The sequence below is a fragment of the Chlorella variabilis genome (genome assembly GCF_000147415.1).
Source record: "Chlorella variabilis unplaced genomic scaffold CHLNCscaffold_21, whole genome shotgun sequence".
Classification (NCBI taxonomy): Eukaryota; Viridiplantae; Chlorophyta; class Trebouxiophyceae; order Chlorellales; family Chlorellaceae; genus Chlorella; species Chlorella variabilis.
In genome coordinates this window covers 506,784-524,525 of record NW_005435067.1, presented here as the reverse complement: position 1 = coordinate 524,525, position 17,742 = coordinate 506,784, and the positions used below count along the sequence as shown (strand labels likewise).

Below are 17,742 nucleotides of genomic sequence, written 5' to 3'. Positions count from 1 at the left end.
GGGGGGGGGGGGGGTAGTGGTGTGCGTGCGTGTGGCCTGTGGGGTGCTGTATTTGTGTGTTGGCGTGCATGTGTTGAGGTATGAGACGCAAAAGGAGGCCCCCAGCTGCAGCCGACGCTGCAACCCGCTCGGCGTCGAGCCACCTTCCTGCCCGCCTGCCCACCTGCCCACCCCTCCCGCCTCCCTGCCCGCCCATGCAGTGGCGCACGCGCTTCCGGCGCGACATGAACCGCGCGGAGAGCCAGGCCTCCTCCCGCGCCATCGACTCCCTCATCAACTACGAGACCGTCAAGTACTTCAACAACGAGGAGCACGAGCAGCGCAGGTGTGCGTGTGTGGTGTGTATGTGTGTGGGCGTGTGTGTGTGATGGGATGGGATGGCACGGGTCATGCTAGGGGTGGGGTGTATGTACGTGCCTGTAGGTTTACTAGGAAAAGGGGGCGTGGCAGCTGTACCGCTTTCTATACCGTCAAGTAGTACGCCCAGCTTGTACCGCCTGCGCCGCCCCATACCGGCGCAGGTACGACGCCTGCCTGGCCGCCTACGAGCGCGCCGCCATCGAGACGCAGCAGAGCCTGTCCGCGCTCAACTTTGGGCAGAACCTCATCTTCTCTGCCACTCTGTCCGCCGCCATGCTGCTGGGCATGCAGGCGAGGCGGGGCGGGTGGGGGTGGGGGTGCGGGGGTGCCGGTGGGGAGTGGGGATGGCGGCAGGGTTGAGAAGGAGGCGCGTGGCGTGGTGGTTGGGTGGGGCTGCTGGATGCCTGTGGCTGGGCAGGTGGTGGTGTGTCGGGCATTGAGGCGCAGCACGCGAGGCGCAGCACGCGGGCGACACGGCAGTGGGGCAGCCAGCAGTAGCCAGTCGCCAACACGTCTTCGGCTGCCGCTCCCCTGCTGCAGGGCGTGGCCGCGGGGCAGCTGACTGTGGGCGACCTGGTGATGGTCAACGGCCTGCTGTTCCAGGTGTGAGTGGGCCTCCTGTGGGTATCAGCGCCGCCCCTGGCTGCCTTGTCGCAGCAGCTCGCAGCCGTCTGGTGCCTCGCCCTCTCCCACACGAGCAGCCTCTGCTGCTCGCATGCCCCTCGTCTGCCTGCCTGCCTCCCCGCGTTCCTCCCCCCAGCCCAGCCTGCCATCGCTGTCACCCTGCCGCCTGCCCCACCCTGCTCCTCTCCCTCTCCCCTCTCCTCGACCTCCTGCCTGTGCCCCTCCCCTTCCCACCCACCCTACCGCAGCTCTCCATGCCCCTCAACTTCCTGGGCACCGTGTACCGGGAGACCAAGCAGAGCCTTGTGGATATGGCCGCCATGTTTGCGCTGCTGCGGGAGCAGAGCAAGGTGGTGGACGCGCCCGGTGGGTGCGGGGCGGCCGCGCTCCCTTGCCCTCCTCGCCCTCAGCAGCAGACGGGGAGAGTGGGACGCCTGTGGCGTGTGCCCCCCCACACACTCATGCCATGGCGCGCAGTGCGCGGCCGCGCGGCCCCTCGGCACAGTGCACGCACAGGCATGCAGGCCGCCGCCGCCGCCTGACACCAGCACATCCGCCGCCTGCTCCCCGCCCTCCGCCGTGCCGCAGGCGCGGTGCCGCTGCCCCCCGACCAGCCCCAGGGCTACGACATCGAGCTGCAGGACGTGCGCTTCTCCTACCGGCCCGACCAGCCGATCCTGGATGTGAGTGTGTGTGTGTGTGTGTGTGTGTGAGAGAGAGAGAGAGAGAGAGAAGCTTTGTTTTCAGGGTTGTAGGGAGGGGAGGTGCAGCCAGTGGCGCGGTTTTTGGCAACACCACACTTTGTTTGGGGACGGGGTGAAAGAGGTGCTGCCGGAGGGGCCTGCGCCGCCGCGCTGCCCTCCCCGCTGACCACCCGCACGTCGTGTCCCACCCACCCCCCGCCCGCAGGGGGTGTCGTTCCGCGTGCCCGCCGGCACCAGCTGCGCCCTGGTGGGCACCTCCGGCAGCGGCAAGTCCACCATCCTGCGCCTGCTGTTCCGCTTCTACGACGCAGGCACGCTGCTGGTGGCGGGGCAGGTGGTGGTGGTGGTGGCGGTGGTGTGTGAGTGGTGGTGGAGGGCAGGGAGGGGGCACAGGTTGGAACGCGGCAGCAGAGGCCGGTAGCCTGCGCGGGGCATCGTGCCATGCCGCAACTCTGCGCCCTGCCCTGCCCTGCTGTGGCGTCCACCCAGCCGACTGCCCCTCCTCATGCCCGCCCCTCCCCCTGGCATCCCACCCGCAGAGGGCGGCAGCGTGCAGGTGGGCGGCCTGGACGTGCGGGGCGTGCAGCTGAACAGCCTGAGAAGGGCCATGGGGGAGGTGCCACAGGTGTGTGTGTGTAGGTGTGCACGTGTGTAGGTGTGCATGTGCGTACGTGTGCGTGTGTATGTGTGTTCAGGTGTGCGCCTCGAGGGGTGGCGGCGGTGTGTTTCTGCGGCCCGGAGCGGTGTGTGGACCGGGAGCGCTCACAGCGACCGCCCCCTGTCCTCCCCAGCCTGCCTCTTTCCCCCAGCGTGCCTTCTTCCCGGCCTGTCCCCGCCGGCCCTCACACGCCTGCCCGCCGCCTCCCTCCTTCCTTCCCCTCCCTCCCCGCCTGCTGCAGGACCTGGTGCTGTTCAACGACTCGATTTACTACAACATAAACTACGGCAGGCTGGGGGCGGGCAAGCAGGAGGTGGAGGAGGCTGCCAAGCAGGTGGGCAGGGCTGTGTGTGGCAGTGGTGGTGGTGGTAATGGTGGTGGTGGTGGTGGTGGAAGTGGCGGTGTGTCAAGCTGGCGGGCCGGCGGAGTAACAGCTGGCTTATGGCACATCAGCCGCTTGCGTATCAGCAACCCGCGTACCACCGTTCCCTCTCGTTGCGTGTTTTCTCGCTCATCGGCCTCTCCCTCCCTCCAGCCAGTCAGCAATCCCTGTCCCTCCCGTGCCCCCCTGCCCAGGCCGCCATCCACGACCAGATACTGCAGTTCCCAGATGGCTACGAGACGCTGGTGGGAGAGCGGGGCCTGAAGCTGAGGTGCGGGGTGCAGCGCACCGCTGGGCTGGAGACGCAGCGCCGGGTCTGCGCGGCGTGCCCGTGGCCTGCTGCCCGCCAGGCCTGCCGCTGCAGGAGCGTGCCCCTCTGGCACAGCACAGCACACATGTGTGGCATTTGCCGTGCGACGCCTCCCCTGCCGCTCACCCGCCTGCTGCCCCCCGCCTCCCGGGCCACCCGCCGCACGGCCGCTGCGCGCAGCGGCGGCGAGAAACAGCGCGTGGCGCTGGCGCGCGCTTTCCTCAAGTCCCCCCGGGTGCTGCTATGCGATGAGGCCACCTCTGCGCTGGACAGCCGCACCGAGAAGGAGGTGGGGGCGCGGCGGCGCCTGTGCAGCGATTGTGTGTGTGCTGGCGCTCTTGTTGTTGCTGTGGTGGTGTGGTGTGCGTGCAGGAGGAGAGCTGTGCTGCGCCATGCCCTGATGTGAAGCCCGCGCTGCCTGGCGCTCGGCTGCCCCGCCATGCCAGCTGCCTGTGCCTCGCCTGCGCCTCTAACCCATCCTCTCGCCACCTGCTGCTCTGTGCCCCCCGTGGCGCCGCTCTGCACACGCGCAGGTGCTGGGCGCTCTGTTCAGCCTGGCCAAGGGGCGGACGTGCGTGGTGGTGGCTCACCGCCTGTCCACCGCGGCCCAGTGCGACCAAATCGTGGTGCTGGAGCAGGCAAGGACTGCGCGACCCCGGCTGCTGCTGCCGCTGCTGCTGCTGCTGTGCAGCCTGCAGGCTCTGGCTCCGGTGTGCCCAAGGCCGCTGGAGCCGGGGTGTGGCCAGGCGGGCGCTTACGGAGGCTGCCCGCCTGCAGCCACAGCAGCTGCCGCTGCCCAGAGCTGCTCCTGCTGCCGTGCCTGCTGCCCCGTGTGCTGTGGTGGTGACATCGCCATGCCGCCCCCCCATCTCCCTCCCTGCAGGGCCGGGTGGTGGAGAGCGGGTCGCACCAGGAGCTGCTGGCACTGGGAGGAAAGTACGCGGAGCTGTGGTCCCGCCAGCAGGCGCACGTGGATGAGCCGTATGATAGTGGATCTGAGGAGCTAGAGCTGGAGGGAGAGGAGCAGCTAGCGGCGGCGGCAGAAGCAGCGGCACCGCAGCCGGCAGGAGGACCAGCAGCGGCGGGCAGCGGTGGAGGAGGCGGCGGCGCCTGATCGTCGCGGCGAGGGCTCCCGGCAGCGATGCGCTGCTGCACCATTCTCCTCGTTGCTCGTTCTTGCTGCTCTGTCTCCCCTGCTCCAATCAGTGATCTCTTACTCTCTTACATCCTCGCTTCAGTACAATAACAGTGCTCAGTTGAATCACGGCTTCTGAAAACAGCAAAATTGAGGGCTGCCAGGGCTTTGAAACCCTTCAGCGCCACCCAGCCGGCGTGCCCAGGGCGGCGGGATGGGACACCAGCCGGACACCTGCTTGTCCTGTCAGGACGGCGGGATGGAGACCCGCACCAACGTGAGCTCATACTCCAGCGTCGCGCCAGGTGGCACCGTGCCCGCCTTCTCCGGCACGTGCTCTGTGGGGCGCAGCGTGATGCCCCTGTCCCCAAACCCCAGCTCCGGCGGCACCGTCACCCGCCGCCGCCCGCCGGCCCGCATGCCCGCCAGCGCCTGCTCCACGCCCGCGCACATGCCGCCCGCAAACGGGCGCTTGCCGTACAGGAAGACGATGGGCTTGCCGCGGGCGGTGGTGTCTTCAAACAGCCTGCCGTCGGCATACCCTTTGTAGTCCAGCACCACGATGTAGCCTGCGGGGGAGGAAAGAAGCAAGGTAGAAGGCGTGCCGGGGAAGAAAGCAGGCGGGAGGCAAAGGTGGGCACGTGTGGGCGTCTGTGGGGGGAGAACCGCCAGTGATGTGCCGCAGCGGGAGCAGGCGCGCACGGGGAAGCGAGGCCGCGGTGGCGGGTGGCCGAGTGGGGACCAAGCTGAGCTGAGCAGAGGTGAGCCGGTGCAGGCGGCCCTTGGGGCGCAGATGCCACGCCTGGTGGCGTTGGCCCGCGGGCCGCCCGCGACGCACCCACCCAGGCGGGGCGCACCTGGCTGCGGCGGCGCGCCGCCGCCCAGCTTCAGGTCTGTGTAGCGCAGCCCCTGCGGGGTCACCACCTCCCGAGCATCTGCCACCTCCCTTGTGTTGGCCTCCTCGCTCGCCACCTCCAGCCGCGTCTTGATCTGAGTCGGGGGGAAGGTGAGGAGGATGCGGAAGGGGAGGTGTGAGGGGAGGCAGGAGAGGGAGGGGAGTGGAGAAGCGCGTGTGTCCTCAGGCTGTGGCCACGCCCGGCTTCCTTGCAACTACTGCCCATGGCTTCCGCACGCCTGCCGGGGCCCACGGCTCCCGAATCCCCATTTTTTTCATCCGCTTCTCGGCCTCCCTTGCCTGCTCGCCGATGACGCCAAAGGCCAGGAAGCCCACCCACGCGAGGCCGCCCGCCAGCCCAAAGCGCCGCGTCAGCCTGCTGGCAATCATGTCTGTAGACTCGGCCTGCCGCCGCCGCCGCCCCGCCTCGCCCGCCTGCTCGGCGGCGCGCACCGCGTCGCGCACCGAGCCGCTGGCGGCGCCGGGAGCCTCGCCTGGCTCTGGCGATGCCGCCGGCTCGGCGGCCGCTGCCGCGCTGCTGTCTGGCTTGGGTGCCTCCGCCTGGCACACCAGCATGCGAGCTGCAAGGCAGGAGGAGGGAGTTCAGCACTGGCGCATGGCAACGGCAAGTCGGCACGGCTCCGCCCCGCTGCCGGTGCTGCGGCCAGGCGGAAGCACAGAATGGCCGAGCACGCACCTCTGCTGGCACGGGCCGGTCTCCAGGATGCTGCGGCAGCAGCTGCAGGCTGGAAGGGCCGAGGACGGCGGAGCCCCGCTGGCTCGGCAAGCGCCGGCACCACAGCTGCAAGCACCGACATGCTGCACAGCCGGCGATCAGTGAATGCAGCAGCGTGCGGAGGCTGAGCATCGTGGATTGGAAACAGGCGCTGGGTGGGGATGTGGCACTTGCTGGCAAGCGCGCAAGGATTTCAAGAGGAGAGAACGTGCCTGCATTGCACCCTGCCCACTTCCTGCAAAGGAGGGCTCACGATGGGGCGCGTTGCAGTTTGACTTCTGGCGGTAGCTGACTGGTTTGAAGGGCGCCAGCCTGCTCTCGATGGCCCGCCCAGGGTGCACATCCGAGACCAGCATGTCGTCCCTGCTCGAGCGGGATGGCGAGGGCCTCGATGTGGGGCGCTGGGCCGCCCAAGACTCGGCCCAGGCCGCCGCAGCCTGCAGCAGCCCCAGTGCCAGCGAGGCCGACGACATGCACATCCCCGCCTTGCTGCAGCTGCGGCTGGAGGTGGCGACGAGCCAGCTGGTGCGCCGCCGCCGCCGCCGCTGCCGCCGGTGCCTGGCGGGGAGTGCAAGAGACTGTGGCGTGGGGATCCCAGTTTGGCACCACCAAGCCTGCATCCCAAAATTCTTGATGGTTGCAGAACGATCAGAAGGCGCGCGTCCGCGGCCTGGAGTCTCAAGTGCGAGAGCTGCAGGGACGGCTGGGGCAGGCCGAGGGCCACGGCGAGAGCGCCCAGCTGTCGCAGGCGCTGCTGGCGCAGCGCATCCAAGAGCTGGAGGCGGCGCTGACTGCCAGCAGGCGTGCAGAGCAGGAGCATGCTGCGCAGCTGGCGCGGGCGGAGGGGCGGGCCGCCGTGGCAGAGGGCTCCCTCAGGGCTCGCGCCGAGCAGCTGGGGCAGGGCCTGGGGGAGCTGCAGGCACAGCACGCCGCCACGCTGGCAGCACAGCGGGAGCAGCACGCGCGCGAGCTGGCGGCGCAGCGGGAGCGGCAGGAGGCGGCGGCTGCCGCTGCCCAGGCGGCGACTGCCGCCGTTCAGGCCGACTGGGAGGCCCGGCTGCAGGAGCTGGCCAGCAGCAAAGCAGGCCTGGAGGCCGCGGTGCGGCGGGAGCAGCAGCGGGTGAAAGAGCTGCAGGGGCAGCTCGACAAGGAGGGCTCCAAGCATGAGGCAGTGCGGGAGCTGATGCGGCACTCAGAGGCGCTGCAGGGCCAAGTAGACCGCCTACAAGCCGCGGCCCAGGAGGAGCGACGGCGGCTGGGCAAGGCCGCGCAGGCAGCCGAGGCCGCGGTGCAGCAGGAGCGGCAGCTGGCGGATGCGGCGGCGCAGGAGGCGCAGCAGCGGGCGCAGGTGGGGCGCTCTGGCCTGGGCTGCGCCTGCAGCTGTGCGACCGCTGGTTGCCGCTGTGGTCGGCATGGGCCGCTGCACGCCTGCTTGGGAGTAAGCTGCGGCCATTCTGCTGCCTACACTCCCTCCGCCATGCCATCATCGCTCTTGTTTGCCGTCTCATCCTGTTTGCTGGCTTGCCCGGCAGGAGGCGGCCCGTGAGCACGACAAGGCGGTGCGGCAGGCGCGGGCCAAGCAGCAGCGCGCCGAGGCAGAGCTGCGGGCTGCCAAGCAGGCGGCGGCGGCGCAGGCGGCGCGGGTCCATGACCTGGAGTCCCTCAACGCCAAGAAGGACCTCCAGCTGGATGCCGCGGTGCAGCAGGCGGGTGGCGCCGGGCTGGCTTGGGGGGGCGGCGGGCCGCCGGCGCTGCCGGCATCACCCTGCCGGCATCGCCAGCAGCGCTTGCCGCTTGCCTGCTGCTGCTCCTCCTGGGCGTGTGCTCAGTGATTGCCCACCCGCCAACGGCGTTGCAGCGTGGCGCCTTTCCCAATCGTTCTCCGTCCCTTTCTCATCATTCCCCGTCCCCACGCCTGCCCTGCAGGTGTCGCTGATGCAGCACGAGTTGGAGGCGCTGCGGCAGGGGCTGTCTGGGCGGCAGGCCGCCGCCGCCGAGGCGGCCCGTGGCGAGTATGCGGCGGCGCTCGCCGGCTGCCATGCCCAGCTGGAAGCCGCCAAGGCGCGGCTGAGCGAGGAGGCTCTGGCTTCTTCCCGCCAGGGCCAGGCGCTGGCCAGTATCCTTCGCATCCTAGGCGTGCACGCCGGGGAGGCGGCGGCGGCGGAGCCAGGGCGCGGCAACGGCGTGGCAGAGCCTGCCGATGGGGACGCTGGGGCAGCAGGAGCGCAGGCTGGGGCAGCTTCTGCTGCGCTGCCAGACCCCGCAAAGGTGGTGGCGTTTGTGGAGGCGGTGAGCGGCAGCATGCTGGATGTGCAGCAGCAGTGGGAGCTTGAGAAGGCGGAGATGGCGGCGGCGCTGGAGGCGGCCGAGGCGGTGCACGCGCAGCTGGGGCAGCTGCTGGAGCGGGAGCGGCAGGACAACAGGGGCATGGCGGCGGAGGGGGCGGAGATGGCGGCGGCACTGCAGGGCATGGAGGCTGAGCTGGCGGCTGCGCATGAGCAGCTGCGTGAGGTGGGTGGCGGCGGCATGGCGGCCGGTGGATTTGGGTCGAGGTTCGGGCGGGTGGGGTCGGGGTTGGTGCTGGTTGTTGGCTGGTAGCTGCCGCGAGCATGGGCCGTGCGCTTCCTTGTGTGCTGCCTCCTTTGCTGCCTTGGGCGGCCCAGAGGCGTTCCCTCTTGCTGAGCGCCCAGCTTGCATCGCCGTGCTGCAGCTGGATGCAGCCAGGGTGGGCCGAGCTGCGGCCGACGCTGCGCTGGAGGCATGCCGCGGCGAGCTTTCCGCGGCCGTCGCCAAGGCGGGCGCCACTGCCGACGAGGCCGCCAAGTGGCAGGGCGCGGCAGCGGCGCTGGAGGCCCGAGCTGGGCAGGCGGCTGCCGATGCCGAGGCGGCGCGGAGGGAGGCACAGGCGGCTAGGGAGGAGCTGGAGTCTAAGGATGGGCGCATAGCAGAGATGAGGTGGGTTGGGGGCCAAGGCAGGCAGGGCAGGGCAGGGCAGGGCAAGCAGTCGGGCTGGCTGTCGTGGCTGGCAGACGTCAGGCATGTGGAGAACGGCAGCTGCCAGTCGTCTGTTGTTGGCCCCCCCTGCCGCCCGTCCAAGCCTGGCTGCCCTCACCCCCTCTGCCCCCGCCCTGTGCAGGAATGCCATGGCTGCTGCCATGCAGGAGCGCAGCAGCTCTGCCGCCGACATGAGCTCCGCGCTTGCCCAGGCGCAGGCGGCAGCAGCGGCCACCTGCCAGCCCGCGGTGCAGCACCTGCAGGCCGCTTTGGCGGTGCTGGGTGCGGAGCGAGAGCCCCAGGCTGCCGAGCTGGCTGCGACGCTGCAGTCGGTTGCGGGCCTGCTGCGTGCGCTGCCGCCAGCAGACGTCGAGCTGGCAGCTTGCGTCGGCACGCTGGGCCGCGCTGTGGGCCAGCTGGCGGCGGGATACTCGCACGTCGCGGCCATGACACAGGAACGGGGCAAGGTGGGCACCAACCGGCCGTTTTTCCTGGTGCCAGCCAGCGAGCTGGGCCGGACAAGCAGTCAAGGCTGGCTGGCTGGCCTGGCCCGCCGCACGTTTGCCTCTGGGATGTTCCCAGACTGTGGAAGTGATCAGCTGGTGAACCTCATGCTCATGGGTTCTCTCCTTTCTTTGCTGCAGGTGCACCACATTCTGTCCTCCGTCAACGCGCAGCTGCAGGCAGCCGCAGCGGCACACCCCAGCCGCCTGCAGGCCGCCGCATTGCCCGGCGGCGGCGCCGGCTCGGCGCCGCCTGGCGACAGCCCCGCCTCCGCCTCCGGCCTCTCGCTGGTGGAGCTGCTGCAGCGACTGACGGCGGGCGTGGTGGGGCTGGTGGAGGGGCTGGCTGTGGAGAAGGAGTGCCTGGAATCGCAGATGCTGCACGCCAGTGACGAGTCGGCGCAGCTGCGCAGCCAGGTGCGCCTCCCTCTGCTTGCGCCTCCCTCCGCTGACCCGGTGAAAGCCCTGCTGTCCTGCCCCGCTGCCAGGTGCCAGCAAGTACCTCCCTTTGAGGATTGTGTGTTGAGTGATTAGATCATGGATGATGTTGGCAAGCCATGCCCAATTCCTACTGTGTTGTTTGATGGGCCTGCCACCTTGCCACCTGGCGCCTTCCCCCCTGTCTTGCCGTGCAGCTCCAGTCCATACAGGCGGTGCTGGCCTCGCTGCAGAGCCACACCGCGCTGGAGCACCAGGAGGCGCTGGTTGCGCTGGAGCAGGCTCGGCTGCGGCTGGCGGAGCTGGCGGGGGAGAATGCTGAGCTGGCGCAGCGCGCGCAGCAGGCGCAGCAGGCCGCCGACGCCGTCCGCGCCTCCTCCGCCCGCGAGTGGTCTAGCGTGCGGGATGACCTGTCCGGCCTGGTGGAGCAGGCGGAGCGTGCGCAGCTCAGCGCGGACGCCGCCTGCCAGCAGCAGCGGGAGGAGTATGAGGAGCGGCTGGCGCGGGCGGCGCAGCAGGCTGGCGAGGACGCGGCGGCGCGCGCGGCGGCCGAGGCTGCCGCGGCCCGGCTGCAGCGCGAGGTGGAGGAGGTGCGGCGGGAGCTGGCTGCCGCGGAGCAGCAGGTGGCTGGCAGGGAGGAGGCGCTTCGCAGCGGCCTGCAGGCGAGCCACGCAGGCATGCAGGAGCTGGAGGGCAGGGTGGCGCAGCTGCAGAAGCAGCTGGCGACGCGCGCCCGCACGGGCGGCATCAGCGCCGCACCCGCCAAGAAGGCGGCAGCGGCCACCAGCGCCGCGGGGGCTCTCAAGCAGGACAACCAGCGGCTGAGGGAGCAGGTGGAGGTCCTGCAGGGCCAGGTACGCGCCTGCCTGGCTTCTGGTGCCTGCAGCGCTCTCCCAGCTGCCCTCCTGCCTGCTGCTGCTCCGGCCAATCAGTGCTCGCGCCACTCTCTGCCAATCACTGCTCGCGCCACTCTCAGCCAATCGCTGCTCCCAGTCGCTTGCTCCAGCTAGGCATCCTTCCACGCCACAATGCACGCCTGCCCTGCCTGCCTGCCCGCCTGCCTCCCCGCGCCTGCAGGTGCGCATGCTGGAGGAGCGGGTGCGGCACAGCGTGCAGCAGCTGCGGCAGGCCAGGGACCTGGCTGAGGTGGCGCAGCGCAGCATCGCAGACGCGGGTGGGTGGCGGCGGGCGCAGTCGCCCGGCATGAGGGGCTGGCGGAAGGATGTGGCTGTGGCAGTGCCCTGGAGGCGCCCGATAGGCTCGGCGGGGCTTGTTTTTACATGTGCCAGAGTGTGCAAGCACAAGTGCAACTGCCCTCGCTCCTCAGCCGCGCCGGCTTGCATGTGTGAGTGTGCATGTGTGTGTGTGTGTGCGCGCACGCGTGCAGAGGGGCGTGCCAGCCGTGCCGAGGCGCTGCTGCGCAAGGTGGATGAGCGCAAGGCTGCGGCGGAGGTGGAGCGGCGGCGGGCCTCCGAGGCGGCGGGCCGGCTGGAGCAGGAGGCTCTGGAGCTGCGGTCCCGCCTGGAGGCAGCGCAGCACCGGGAGCGGGCGGCGCAGGCGGAGGCGGAGCGGCTCAGGTGGGCGGCGCGCCCCGACGTTCAGGCTGCCTGATGTCAGGCGAGCGCGGCTTAAGCGCCGATTTCAGGCTGTCGGGTTTCAGGCTGCCGGCAGGAGGTTTCAGGCGCCGCCGGTGCAGCGCGCTGCGTGCTCCTGTGCTGATTAGGTGGCCGATACCGGCCCCAGCACCTGCCAGCTGCAGCGGCTGCCCACCACACACCGCGGCAGAATGATTGACACGGCACCGTCTGTGTTGGGCCTGGCTGTCCTGCCCTGGTGTGCAGGGCGGCGTGCGGCAAGCGGGATGCGGACTCCCGCCAGCTCAGCGGCGCCCTCAGCCAGCTGGAGGTTGCGGAGGCGGCGCTGCGCGACTCGCAGGGCACCGCGGCCCGCCTGCTGCAGGACTGCACCGGCCTGCAGCGCGACAACCGGCGGCTGGGGGAGGAGGGGCGGCAGCTGAGCGCGCAGCTGCAAGGTGGGCGCCGGTGGGCGGGGGCACCTGCACAGAACTGATGTTGAGGCTCCTCACACCTTGCATCGCACTCCCGCCCAGCAACCGCCAGCTCCCTGTGCCACCTTTCCTTCCTCCCTTCCTTCCCCTTCCCGCCGCCACCGCCCTGCCCAATTCCGCCGGCGTCCCCGTCCTGGCGCCGCCTGCCGCAGACGCGCGCCAGGAGGCGGCTGCGGCGGCCGACCAGGTGCAAGACCTGCAGGCCACGCTGGATGCCGTCATCACCGAACTGCACATCGCCCGCTCCCTGCTGGCCAACCAGCGGCACCAGGAGCTGCAGCAGCTGGAGGCGGCGGCCGAGGCGGCGGCGGCGGGGCCCGGAGGCGGCCAGGGAGCCTTCTACCAGCAGCTGGTGGCCTGCCCTGTGCGGGTCGGCAGCCTGCGGTTTGAGCCAGAGGTGGGGGGTGGGGGCGGGCGGCTGCTGCGGGCTGCCGCTTCGGGCTGCTGCCATGGGAGGCTGCTGTGCGAGCAGGTTGGCTGGCTGCTTGCGGCACAATGGTCTGTGGGTGCGCCTGTGTGGCGCCGGCCTGGTCAGCCAGTCCGCAAGGAACCCGTAAGCACGTGTGTGGGTTAGAGCTGGTTCCTAGCAGCTGCCCGGTGCCTGCCGCCCGCGGCCTGCCCGCAGGCCGACCCTGGGGAGCAGTCTCAGCTGGAGCAGGCAGTGGAGAATGTGTTGGGAGCCCGGGACACCAATGCCCGCTCTGGAGGCGCAGGGCGCAGCGCCAGCAGGGCATCCAAGCCGGCCGGCGCCGGCGCCGGCCAGCTCTGCACGCCTGCAGGCGCGTCGGCCCCAGCCTGGGGCGCCGACGCGCGGCCCTCGCCGCTCACCCAGCAGGCGTCTCTCAGGACGCAGACGCCCGGCACGCCCGCCGCGCGGCACCAGGGGGCCACCCCTGCCGCGGCACACATGGCCGATGACCCAACCAGCCGGGGGGTCACTCCAGAGTCGCTGTGGCGTGTGGCTGAAGGCGAAGAGGCGGCAGGGGCAGGAGCCACACAGCCTCCACCCGAAGCCCTGCAGCAGCAGCAGCAGCAGCAGCAACAGCAGCAGCAGCACCAGCAGAGCGTCTCCCGTCCCGCGTCCGCCGCCAGCACGGCGGGCGGAGCGGGCGGCGTGGACGTGGGCGACGTGCGGCGGCTGGTCGGCAGCGTGGAGTCGCTGCAGCGCCAGCTGGCAGTAAAGAATGACCGCATCAAGCAGCTGAGGGCCGCCCTGCAGCAGGCCAGCGCCGCGGGCGCCTCCTTCACGCCCGCAAGCAGCCGGCCCGGGTCTGCAGCAGCGGCAGGCGCTTGCGGCGGCGGCGGCGGCGGCGGCGAGGTGATTGTGCTGGAGCAGCGCCTGGCTGCGGCCCAGCAGCAGGTGGAGTCGCTTCAGGCGCTGGCCGCCCACATGGAGCGCCAGGTCAGCGACGCGCAGCAGGCACAGCAGGCGCAGCAGGCGGTGCAGGCCCAGCTGGGCCGCATCTCGCGCCAGCTGGCCGCCGTGCTGGGCAGCAGCGGCAGCAGCAGCGGCGTCGATGGCGGCGAGCCTGGGGCCCTGCGGCCCTCCAGCGCCCAGGGCAGCGGCCTGCCTGCTACGAACGGCGATGCTGCTGCCGTCCTCCGCCTGCAAGTGCACCAGCTGGAGCAGCTGGCGGGCAGGCTTGCCGACGAGGTGGAGGGCGGCAGGCGGGAGCTGGCCGCCGCGCGGCAGCACGGCAGCACGCTTTCCATGCAGCTGGCCAGCCGCAACGCACTGGTGGATGCGCTGCAAGCACAGCTGCGCACGTTGTCTGCCTGCGATGGCGGCGGCGCCGGCAGCACTGCCGAGGGTGCTGCCTGTACAGACGCCCTGCTGGCGCCGCCGCCCGCCACGCTGGCGCACCCCGCCTCCTCGGCAGACGGCGCCGCTGCGGGGGCGGCGCCGCCTGCGGATGCCCTGGGCAGCCTGGACCGAATCGTGTCGCTGTGGCGCCAGGCGTGCGCCGCCAAGGATGCCCAGCTGCAGCAGCTGCGGGGCGAGCTGGAGCAGGTGGGCGGGTCGGAAGGGAGGGGTAGCTTGCGAGCCTTGCTAGCTCTGCTGGTGGCGGTGCTGCTCCTGGCACTGCTGGGACCGACGCAAGGCAGCCGATGCATCCATGACAGAAATCGTTGAGGGGCCTGTGACTTTCTTTAACATCGGGAATGGTGTACATGAACTCCTGTTCCCCCGGCGCTGCTCTGCAGGCCCAGGACGGTCTGGGCCGGGCTCAGATCGAGCTGGACTCCCTCTCGTCCGCCGCCCAGGAGCTAGCCGAGCGGCAGCAGCACGGCAGCCAGCTGGCCGAGGAGCTGCAGCAGCGGCTGGCGGAGGCCGAGCAGCGCGGCGCGGCGGCGGCGGCCGCTGAGCAGGCGCTGGCTGCGCGGTGCGGCGAGCTGGAGGCGGCGCTGCAGGAGGCGCGGGAGGCGGCGGAGGCGGAGGGCGGCGCGGCGCGCGAGGCGGGGCAGGGGCGGGCCGCTGCGGAGCAGCAGGCGGGCAGCCTGGAGCAGCGGCTGCACATCGCCGAGGCGCAGGTGGGAGGCTCCTTTGAGTGGGGGTCACTGGGCCTGCCTGATCACCGCTGATGGTGACCTCATGTGCAACGCATGAATGCTGCTGCTGCTGCTGCTGCTGGTGGTGTGCTTGGTGCCCATGGCATGTGCTGCCTCTGCTACATGTTTCGTTCGATCGTTTGCACCGCTGCTTGCGCTGCGTTCCTGCTGTGCAGGTGCGGGAGCTGCAGCATGTGGTGCAGCTGGAGCAGCTGTCTCGCGGCGACGCCGACGCCCTGCGGCAGCAGGCTGCGGCGCTGAAAGCAGACCTGGCCACAGCTCGGGAGGAGGCCGCCGCGGCGGACCAGCGCGCGGCCGACCTGCGGCAGCGCTTGGCCGAGCAGCAGGCCGCCGCTCAGGCGGCCGCCGACGGCGCCTCGCCGACCCTGGCTGCGCGGCTGGACGCGGCGCGGCAGGCAGAGCAGCGGCTGCTTCGGCGGGTGCAGGACTTGGAGGCTGGGATGGCTGCGGCAGAGCAGGCGGCAGAGCAGGCGGCGCGGTCGGCGGCGGTGAGGGAGGCTGAGAGCCGGCAGCTGCAGCAGCGGCTGGCAGCCAGCGAGCAGCAGCTGCGTGAGGCGCTGGAGACTGTGGGGCAGCAGAGCTCGGCGCTGGATGGCCTGCAGGCCGCGCTGGGGCAGCAGCAGCGCCAGCAGGAGGCACGAGCGGAGGCGGCGGTCACCCACGCCCAGCTGGCTCGCCAGCTGGCAGCCTCCCAGCAGCAGCTCAGCCTGGCGCGCCAGGAGGCCGCGGTGGCCCAGAAGCAGGTGGAGGTGCTGAGGGCGCAGGCGGCCAAGGCGGAGGCGGAGTCTGCGCGGGCGGCGGCGGAGCGGCGGCACGTGGATGCCAAAGAGGCGTCGGTGCAGGAGGCCTTGCAGCGCTACCAGCGAGGCGTGGCGGTGCTCAGCCACGCGCTGCAGCAGCTGCAGGAGGCCGGGGGCGGGGAGGGCTCCCAGGACCGGCTGCTGGCCTCGCTGCAGGCGGGAGCCGGTGGCGGCGGCGGCGGCGGCGGCGGCGGCGGCATGGCCGTGGAGCAGCTTGTGGATGAGATCCTGCTGCAGGTGTGTTCGTGTGTGTGTGTGTGTGGTGTGGGTTGGTGGTTTGGGTTTGTTCATGCGTGCATCTGTGCAGGATGACAGTCAACTCAACTCCCAGCTAGCCTCACCTCAGCTGCGCTGCCCTGGCCGCAACCTCGCCTGCCTCTCCCCGCCTCCCCACCCGCCAGGTGCACCGCCGCGACTGCGAGGTGTCTTCGCTGGTGGCTGAGGTGGCGCACCTTGAGGCGGCCATGGCTGGGAAGATGCGGCAGGCGGCAGACGCAGAGGTGCGGCAGCGGAGCAGGAGCCACGGCGTTTCTGCTTCTGTCGCCTGCTCGCTGGCCGGCCCTCGCAAATTGGTTGTGAGTTGTGAGCACTGGTCTCGTTCCCACCACCACACACACACACACACTGAAACGCGCCCGCCGTGCGCCCCGCGCTGCCCGCAGGCGCAGCAGCATCAGCAGCAGCGCTCGCTGTCGCGCCTCAAGGAGCAGCTGCACTGGTGCGTCAAGGAGACGGAAGCGCTCAAGCGCCAGCTCAGCGACAAGGAGGCGCAGCTGCAGCGCCTGAGGGCCGGCCCTGCCGCCGGGCCGGGCGCCGGCGCCAGCGGCGGCGCCAGCGTGGCGCGGCAGCTGGGCAGCCTGGGGGGCTTTGGGGCCAGGGGCAGCGGCGCGGGTGCCGCCAGCAGGCGAGGGCTGGACCATTTCTGACCCGAGCCGCTGAACATGAACTTTTGCCTCATATGAGCGCCACCTCTCCCATTCCTACCTGCGTGACGCATCCTCCATCCACACTCCTCCAAAGTCCAGTCTCATGCGAGACCAGAGAGGCCCAACCCTCTGATGATCCCCCTGCTCTGTACCTCCCTTCCTGTACATCCTCCTGTACCATCCACCCCCCTCTGCTCGAGGAGCGTCACAACAGGCTGCCCGGCTGGGCCCATGGACTTGGATCGACAGCAGCCGCTTTGCGGGCAAAAGGGCGATATTACGATACAGGGTAGGGGCACAGTTACAGCAGGCAGGCGTGAACAAGGAGGGCTAGCAGGGGGGAAACAAAAAGAAGGTTGCGCGGCTCAAGGAAAGGGGTATAGCGAGGTCGCAGTTTCCCGACAGGGCATGACTTGCGACTTTGTATGGCGAAGAGATGCGCCGGCAGCGCACTGAGCAATACAGAGCGGGGCATCTCCTGCTTGCAGGTGGCCATGGCAAGGCAGCAAAGGGGGTCAGCTGTGGCGCCCATGCTGGACCCAAAACCTGGGGCACATCTGCCCGATAGCAGTGGGAAGAGAAGCATGTATGTATAGGGGAAATGGTGACGTTGCAACATGGCGCCGCCAGCTGCCGGGCAAGGCACCGCAGGGTGAGATCTTGCGGCGGCTGCCGGCGGCTGCACCTGCTGTGCAGAAGGGGCTCACACCCAGGCTGAGATGGGGTAGGAGGCTGCCTGGATGATGTGCAGCAGCAGCTCGGGGGGCAGCGCCGCCAGGGCCGCCCGCGGGCCGGCCGCCGCCGCCGCCGCCTCGCCCGCCGGCCCCGCCAGGCCGCGCCGCCGCCCCGCCGCCTTGCCGCGCGCCTTCGCGGCGGGCGGGGCGGGGGCCGGGGCTGCCGTGGCTGCCCGCCGCTGCGGCAGCTGCTCCAGCCGGGCGCGCTTGGCGGCGCGGGTGAGCGGCGGGCCCCCGGCGCCGCCGTCGGGCACGTCGCTGCCGCTGCTGCCGCCGCTGCTGCTGCCGCCGCTGGCCGACCTGCCCGCGTGGTAGACCAGCAGCAGCTGCTGCACGGCCCGCTTAAACTTGGGGGGCCAAGCGTGGTGGCGGGCCGCGGTCCAGGGCTCGCATTTGGCGGCAAGCCAGGTATACCTGCGTCGTACGCAAGGGAGGGCAGGGCGCCAGGGCGCGGCAGGGAGCTGAGGACTCTGTTGCTGCCTGTGGGAGGGCCGGGGCGGGGCGGCAGGTGCCAGCAGGCGGCTCGCTCGACGGCTAAGCCTTCCAGCTGGCGACAGCAGAGGTGCCGAGCTCGCCATGGGCGGCTGCTGCCGGCGCAGCCGCCGCTCCACCCCAGCGCCACCCCGCAGCTGCCGGCCGCCAGCCAGCCAGCACCCCCGCCCCTCGTGGCCACCGAAAACAACAGAAATTGCCCTGCCACATATCATAGTGGGGGTGTTGTTTCGCCCCGTATAGCCCCAGTGGGGGTGTTGTCGTGCCCCCTAGCCCCCAGCCCCACCTGTTGACCCCCTGCAGGTCAAACGCCGCCGCCTTGTCCACAGTCGGGTCGTAGCCGCTGACCAGCCGCCCCTGCAGGTCGATCCAGCCATTGTGCACCACAGCCTGCAGGCGGGCACAGGCGAGG

General features: G+C 70.8%; 3 protein-coding genes across 3 annotated transcripts in view; 2 read left to right on the top strand and 1 right to left on the bottom strand.

The window, feature by feature from the left end:
* The window catches only part of CHLNCDRAFT_58805 (hypothetical protein), a gene marked incomplete at both ends in the record, with an annotated part of 5,988 nt that extends 1,836 nt beyond the window's left edge, over nt 1-4,152 (top strand). The window contains 12 exons of the mRNA XM_005844715.1: nt 201-325; nt 522-651; nt 901-963; nt 1,233-1,350; nt 1,573-1,667; nt 1,894-2,022; nt 2,230-2,313; nt 2,588-2,680; nt 2,923-2,999; nt 3,219-3,327; nt 3,572-3,748; nt 3,922-4,152. Of these exons, the coding sequence (XP_005844777.1) occupies nt 201-325; nt 522-651; nt 901-963; nt 1,233-1,350; nt 1,573-1,667; nt 1,894-2,022; nt 2,230-2,313; nt 2,588-2,680; nt 2,923-2,999; nt 3,219-3,327; nt 3,572-3,748; nt 3,922-4,152 (1,431 nt within the window). The remainder of the gene's footprint in view (nt 1-200; nt 326-521; nt 652-900; nt 964-1,232; nt 1,351-1,572; nt 1,668-1,893; nt 2,023-2,229; nt 2,314-2,587; nt 2,681-2,922; nt 3,000-3,218; nt 3,328-3,571; nt 3,749-3,921) is intronic.
* Nucleotides 4,153-4,419: 267 nt separating this feature from the next.
* On the bottom strand, nt 4,420-5,644 carry CHLNCDRAFT_138638 (hypothetical protein; the record flags this gene model as incomplete). Its single annotated transcript, XM_005844640.1, has 3 exons — nt 4,420-4,742; nt 5,031-5,163; nt 5,306-5,644. 3 exons carry the CDS (start codon nt 5,642-5,644, stop codon nt 4,420-4,422), a joined length of 795 nt encoding a protein of 264 aa, XP_005844702.1.
* A 514-nt stretch (nt 5,645-6,158) lies between these two features.
* Nucleotides 6,159-16,104, top strand: CHLNCDRAFT_138637 (hypothetical protein; the record flags this gene model as incomplete). The annotated part of the gene is made up of 17 exons (XM_005844714.1): nt 6,159-6,329; nt 6,448-7,152; nt 7,337-7,501; nt 7,731-8,315; nt 8,515-8,759; nt 8,941-9,265; nt 9,443-9,718; nt 9,937-10,593; nt 10,817-10,913; nt 11,127-11,316; nt 11,581-11,771; nt 11,960-12,204; nt 12,433-13,818; nt 14,013-14,339; nt 14,534-15,415; nt 15,580-15,678; nt 15,841-16,104. 17 exons carry the CDS (start codon nt 6,159-6,161, stop codon nt 16,102-16,104), a joined length of 6,810 nt encoding a protein of 2,269 aa, XP_005844776.1.
* Nucleotides 16,105-17,742: the final 1,638 nt, after the last annotated feature.